The 7,481-nt window shown below is 43.1% G+C and overlaps 1 protein-coding gene across 1 annotated transcript in view; it reads right to left on the bottom strand.

Moving 5' to 3' along the window:
* Window positions 1–2,676: 2,676 nt before the first annotated feature.
* LOC131944489 (visual system homeobox 2-like) overlaps window positions 2,677–7,481 on the bottom strand; it is a 42,322-nt gene continuing 37,517 nt past the window's right edge. The window contains exons 4-5 of the mRNA XM_059305156.1: window positions 3,431–3,611; window positions 2,677–2,957 (exon numbers count right to left, since the gene is read on the bottom strand). Of these exons, the coding sequence (XP_059161139.1) occupies window positions 2,677–2,957; window positions 3,431–3,611 (462 nt within the window). The remainder of the gene's footprint in view (window positions 2,958–3,430; window positions 3,612–7,481) is intronic.

Genomic DNA, 7,481 nt, shown 5'->3' with positions numbered 1-7,481 from the left:
TGTTTAGTTTGATGTTTACATTCGTGTGACTTGACTTAAGCGTGTTTTGTTTGATGTTTGCATTCGGGTGACTTGACTTAAGCGTGTTTTGTTTGATGTTTGCATTCGTGTGACTTGACTTAAGCGTGTTTTGTTTGATGTTGGCATTCGAGTGCCTTGACTTAAGCGTGTTTTGTTTGATGTTTGCATTCAAGACACTTGACTTAAGCGTGTTTTGTTTGATGTTTGCATTCAGGTGACTTGACTTAAGCGTGTTTTGTTTGATGTTTGCATTCAAGTCACTTGACTTAAGCGTGTTTTGTTTGATGTTGGCATTCGTGTGACTTGACTTAAGCGTGTTTTGTTTGATGTTTGCTTTCAGGTGACTTGACTTAAGCGTGTTTTGTTTGATGTTTGCATTCGTGTGACTTGACTTAAGCGTGTTTTGTTTGATGTTTGCATTCGTGTAACTTGACTTAAGCGTGTTTTGTTTGATGTTTGCATTCAAGACACTTGACTTAAGCGTGTTTTGTTTGATGTTTGCATTCAAGACACTTGACTTAAGCGTGTTTTGTTTGATGTTTGCATTCAGGTGACTTGACTTAAGCGTGTTTTGTTTGATGTTTGCATCCAGGTGACTTGACTTAAGCGTGTTTTGTTTGATGTTGGCATTCAGGTGACTTGACTTAAGCGTGTTTTGTTTGATGTTTGCATTCGAGTGACTTGACTTAAGCGTGTTTTGTTTGATGTTTGCATTCAGGTGACTTGACTTAAGCGTGTTTTGTTTGATGTTTGCATTCGAGTGACTTGACTTTGTGTTTGACAGCTGGTACCAGCTTTATGCAAAACATGGAAATATAATTCCACAAAAAAACCATAGTTTCAGTGCCAGTTACCTCCCAGAGTTTTGGAGAGAACTTATTTTGTTAATAAACCATTCAGTTTAGCTTGCATGACCTGTGGCGGACACCTCAAATGTTGACGACACAAACATTGTTTACAGGAATATTCTTGAGGGGGTGCAGTGTGAGCACACAGGAGAGAAATCGTGTGGAGAGATTTTTGCTCTCATAATCGTCAATGTGTGTGGGGGGGGGGGTGGAGGGGGGGGGAATGGGGAGGGAGGAGTTTGTTAATGTCATAATAGTCATCGTATGTGTGTGTGTGTGTGGGGGGGTGACTTTCATAATCTTCATCGTGTGTGTGTGTGTGGGGGGGTAGGGGGGGGGGGGTTGTTGCTCTCATAATCCCCAGTGTGTATGGGGAGGGTGGGGTTGGACGTTGATTTGGCGTGCAAGGTGTTGTTTCATGTGTCAGGGTAATTATGACGTAAAGTTTTTAATTTTAAAAGGAAATTTAAAACATATTTACAAAAAACATTTAGCATATTAAAAAATAGATCGGTGTTATAAAGCATAAAAAATACATCAATGTATACAAACTTCATATTAAATGTATAGCAACCGTCATATTAAACATTCAATATTTACAGAGGATTCCTAGAATTATGCACAGGGTGCCCAGCGTTCTATTGTCATGGGCACATTTCTTCCTTAGATGGTACCCAGATTTCTGGTGTCATGGGCATATTTCTTCCTTAGATGGTACCCAAATTTCGGGTGTCATGGGCACATTTTTTGAGTACATAGTGCTGACACTTCTATTGTCATGGGCACATTTATTCATTAGATAGTTCCCGGATTTTTATTGTCATGGGCACATTTCTTGAGTAGATAATTCCCAACTTTGTATTGTAGTGGGCACAACTATCGAGTAGATAGTGCCCAACTTTGTATTGTAGTGGGCACAACTATCGAGTAGATAGTGCCCAACTTTGTATTGTAGTGGGCACAACTATCGAGTAGATAGTGCCCAACTTTCTATTGTAGTGGGCACAACTATCGAGTAGATAGTGCCCAACTTTCTATTGTAGTGGGCACAACTATCGAGTAGATAGTGCCCAACTTTGTATTGTAGTGGGCACAACTATCGAGTAGATAGTGCCCAACTTTCTATTGTAGTGGGCACAACTCTCGAGTAGATAGTGCCCAACTTTGTATTGTAGTGGGCACAACTATCGAGTAGATAGTGCCCAGCTTTCTATTGTCACGGGCACATTGTTTAACTAACTCTGTTATGTCATTTTTACCATTGTCCTTAGGTGAGACAGGATTTTTACATTTTTACATCCCCAGAACTTTACTGTGTAGGTCGGGCCAACTTCTGTCAGAGGGGGGGGGGGGGGTGGGGGCGGGGGGGATGACATGTGTAGAGGTCGCTTGCAGTCTGTTAGAGGAAATCTGCCCGGCCTTGAGCATCGCATCGTTCTATAGTGGCTTTTGTTTACAGCCCTAGGGGAGCATTGACGACCCCCACCCCCTGGGGATTTAATCAAGCCCAGTGATAGACCTAACACATGACATGCCCCTGGAGAAGTGATCTACCACATGACGACACCCCTGGAGAAGTGACCTAATACAAGACGACGCCCCTGGATAAATGACCTAACACATGACGACGCCCCTGGACCTAACACATGATGACGCCCCTGGACCTAACACATGACGCCCTGGGAGAAGTGACCTAACACATGACGGCGCCCCTGGAGAAGTGACCTAACACATGACGACGCCCCTGGACCTTACGCATGACGACGCACCTGGAGAAGTGACCTAACACATGACGACGCCCCTGGACCTAACACATGACGACGCCCCTGGAAAAGTTGTCCACCATCTCGTGCCGCTTCTGTGCCATGTTGTCCCTCCTGTCGCAGTAGAGCATCTCCTCCTCCTTCTGTAGGGCCTGTAGCACCTTGGCGCTGTGCTCCTGGGCCTTGGCCCGCAGGGTGGCGATGCTCTCAGACTTCCGCTCCTCCTTCACCCGACCCTTGCCGTCTGGGCCGGTCTCGTTCCCGGACAGGTCGCTGTCCTCCTCGCTCATTTTCTTGGAGGCTTCTAGAGATTTCTTGTGCATACCTGGAACAATAGGAGGTACATGTTATATTTATAATTATTTATGCAGTTGGCTAAATTAATTCACCAATATGTGCCTATTAGATTGGTGATAGGTTAAATGTAAAATTATTCCCTTTAATTATATTTGTATTTTTAAAATAGTTTTTAAAAAAGTTGTTTTCCCTTATATTTCAATGGTTGTTTAAATTATTTTATATTAAATCCTAATTGATTGATGATAGATTATAATTTGCATTACTCCCCTTTTACAACATTTCAATAATAATTTTTAAAGTTACTTCCCCTTCTATTTCAACGGCGTCTTAATATTTGGTGTTATCTCCCCTTACCTATTAAAATCCTATAGTGATTTTTTTTTTTTAAGTTTGAGCTCCCTTTAGTGAACACAACATGTCTTTGCATCTAGTGTGTAATAAATGTCGTGTCTGTATTTTTGCTCTAGCACCATTGGTTTATGGTGGCCTTGACCTTACCTAACAGCCAGGGCGCCGCTGAATGCTCGATGCCTTTCTCCGCACTCTTGACGATGGCGTCAGGGAGGGGCAAGGCGTGTCTGACCATGGCACCGTACAGGCCGTACTCCGCCATGATGGAACTCTTGCCCCAGGTCTTCTCTGTCTTTCTCCACTTGGCACGGCGGTTCTGGAACCACACCTGTGGATATAGGTAGATGTGGGGTTAAGTAGGTATGGGTTAGGTGGTTTTGGGTTAGTTGGGTGTGGGTTAGTTAGGTATGGGCTAGGTGGGTATGGGTTAGTTGGTTTTGAGCTAGGTGGGTATAGGTAGGTATGGATTAGGTCATATGTGTGTATGGGTTAGATAGTTTTGGGTTAGATGGCTTTGAGTTAGGTTTTTTGTGTTAGGTGGTATTGGGTTAGGTGGGTATAGGTTAGGTGGTTTTGGGTTAGGTGGTTTTGGGTTAGGTGGGTATAGGTTAGTTGGTTTTGGGTTTGGTGGGTATAGGTTAGGTGCCTTTGGGCTAGGTCGTTTTGGGTTTAGGGTGAGCAAGTTAAACCAGGACTAGACTAATAAACTGACACCCATGACGATAGCAACAACACAGGTAGAAATGTTAACTCTCTGTTAACTCTCTGTTAACTATGCCACTAAAGACTTCAGGACCAGACGGGTTAAACGTACCACCCTATGATTCACGATCGAACGTGGAGAACACAGGGGAGATAATTGCGTCCCATCATAAACTGCAGCTCAGCTGATAACAAGGGCATTACTCATTAATTTAATCATTTGTTTTGTTCAATTGCGTCCCTTTGATAGCCCGTTCGCATGGTGACGCGATCAGGCCAAATGAACGTTAATTGAACGGATGACAATCAGTGGCTATCGATTCAATCACCACCCACAACCTGATTGGTAGATTTGTTTTCTGGGACGATTTATGCAAACTTTCATTTTTTTTTTTACTTTCACGTTGTTTGCTAGTAGCATGTTTGCTGCCGGAGTTATCAGGCAAATTAGAGGTTTAATTAAATCTCGTGCTAAATTAGAGGTTTAACTAATTTATTAACTACATGTTATGCTCAATGTTTGATTTTACAAACAAAAAACTCAGCAGAAGCTTTGTGATCTTTAGTCAAAAACCCCACGAACTTTGGGATCTTTACTCACAGACCCCACAAACTTTGGGATCTTTACTCACAGACCCCACAAACTTTGGGATCTTTAGTCACAGACCCCACAAACTTTGGGATCTTTACTCACAGACCCCACAAACTTTGGGATCTTTACTCACAGACCCCACAAACTTTGGGATCTTTAGTCACAGACCCCACAAACTTTGGGATCTTTAGTCACAGACCCCACAAACTTTGGGATCTTTAGTCACAGACCCCACAAACTTTGGGATCTTTAGTCACAGACCCCACAAACTTTGGGATCTTTACTCACAGACCCCACAAACTTTGGGATCTTAAGTCACAGACCCCACAAACTTTAGGATCTTTAGTCACAGACCCCATAAACTTTGGGATCTTTAGTTACAGACCCCACAAACTTTGGGATCTTTATTCCCAGCCCAATGTTGAAGTATTTTTGGTTTGTAACGTGTGGTTAAAGTACTTAATTTTTCAACGTTTGTCACTTTCATGAACTCTTGATCTATTTAGCTAATCAAACGTCTAGCCATCGTTTGATGTCGCGGTTATTTAGCTGAGAGAACGTGTTGCTATCATTGAATTGTTGCATTTATGTTGATATTATGTCCTCTAGATGATGGCAAAAATTAGACCTAGTACCCCAGTTATACTCATTGTTTATCTCCAACTACCGAGAACATTCGTCGATTTCTAAAGCTTATGTAATATATCGTTTACTACAGCTTATATAAAAATCCGTGCTTATATAAAATATCGTTTACTTTAGCTTATATTAAATATCGTTTACTTTAGCTTAAATAAAAATATCGTTGTTTTTTCTTCTTTAAAACGGAAAGTGCTAATAAGTAAGGGGAAAAAAAGAGCTCGGAATCCGCGGTTTCTGTGGAGCAGAAAAAAAAAAGTTAATATATCGATGCCGTCAAATCCAATCGTTGTTCTAGCCTTCTAAAATGAGAATCGATACTTAAGCTGGCTCTACGGATCCAATTAGTACCGGCATGAGCCGGATCTGAAATTGGAGCTGCTCAAGCGCCTATAGACATCGGCGCCTAACTCGATTAGCGGGGGGCCGACTGCCATATTTCATTCGCTTTCACAAAAATCTGGCTAGATTTATCAGCGGGAGACCAATCATTTTCCGAATAATGGAGGTCAGGGGTCAAGCACTGAGTGTCTACTTGACCAATTAGGTGAGGAAATCTACGCTGATTGGTTGAAAGTGGGAGGCGGCCATCGAAGTGGGAGGCTATCAATTTTCGCTAGCGGCGGATGCTTGATTAACTGTTACGTAGCGGGGATATATTGGCTCCCGTTTAGCGCAACTCTCGCGTGGAGTGGGCGAGACTTGCTCTGATTACAACATCACCATGCTCTGGTATTTATTTTAATGATTGGTTTTTATGTCAAACCGGCCGACGGAAAGCTATTAGAAAACTATCACGGCGGCCACCATTCAATGTCAGGACATTCCTAATTCGATTGGGGCTGAAATCGCTCCAGTCGTGCGGTCACGTCTTGTCATACACCACGCGTGAACTCTTGAGTTGGCTTTTACAATTTAGTATCGTGATGCATAAAGTCTAATTTGGCGTGAAATCTCGTCAAATCTCGCGAAAACTTAATGCCAATTATTGTTTGTTTTTAATATTTTTTTTTAGTGCAATCTAATGGTGAAATTAATAAGAGCAATAACTCTTCATTTTATAGAATAACTCAATAATAGAAAAGAAATTTGAAAAAAAAAAAAGCTAAAAATAGAAACCGACCTTACAACCACCTGTGTAAATAACATCTAACAGGGATTACCGCCCCTCCCCTCACCTATTCTCCTGTAATGACATCTAATAGGGATTACCGCCCCTCCCCCTCACCCATTCTCCTGTAATGACATCTAACAGAGATCATCCCCCACCACCACCAACCCCTCCCCCGCCCCGCAGTTATCAAACAGAGATCTAACAATAATCTAACAGGGATCACCTCCCTGGCTCCCACCCTCCAAGCCTAATTATCTATCCTAACTTATAATTGTACCCTCATCATATCCTAAATCCAGCTTAATGTACCTATTGCTACTTATACCCCCCCCCTTTTAAACACCACTTTTCCTTTGCTGATAAACCACCTAAAACGCCACCCACATCACTTCACCATCGAATGCCCCCCCCCCCCCCCCTAACCATCACCTGAAACATCTGACTTACTCCCACATCCCCCCCCCCCCCCCCCAACCAGTCAGTGCCTCCATCAGGCTGGAGTTAATTACTAATTGTTCCTGCTCACTGCCAGCGTCTGGCTCTCCCAGCACAGGATGAATGCCAGAGCGGGCATTAGTGCATGGATTTCACCTTGTCGCTTCTAAGGTTCCCTGCCACTACAGCGGTTATGGCCGGCTCCTTGCCCGTACTGCCGGGGTAATAATGCTTTACATATTGCACAATTGGCTTGATTTAGACCAGAGGAAAAAACGCTTAAATATTCAGCTCGGAATTTACCTCGGCCTTGGGAGGAAGAGGGGGGGGAGGGGGTGAAAGTAGGGAGGGGCTAGAGCGTGACAGTATTTAAGTAAAGTTTCCATCTATCTGAGCGAATCGATTTCCTAGATTTGTAATCAAACTCAACGGGATTCCCCGATTGTTGTGGCTTCGTTTTGCGATATTTTAACGGCGGAGTTATCGTTCTGGAAAGCCATTCGTCAACCGGTGGCCGCCAATAAATTTGGGTTAATGTTCTAGCGAAGTGGCCGCATCGAGGTAGAATCGAACGATTGTTTTCGGTGATCGTGACGGTCGGGGAGACGCCCCTGGGGTTGTGGATCAGATGCGCGTGAGTTGAAAATGTTAAAACACTTTCGATATCGTCGGTTGCTAGCTGTAAATATTTGGCGCAATTGTAACAACGATCACAT

Source organism: Physella acuta, unplaced genomic scaffold (assembly GCF_028476545.2).
Source record: "Physella acuta isolate Inbredline_101_S28 unplaced genomic scaffold, ASM2847654v3 ptg000494l, whole genome shotgun sequence".
In the NCBI taxonomy this organism is placed as follows: Eukaryota; Metazoa; Mollusca; class Gastropoda; family Physidae; genus Physella; species Physella acuta.
Note: the sequence above shows the minus strand (reverse complement) of the source record. Positions and strands in the feature narration are given on the sequence as shown.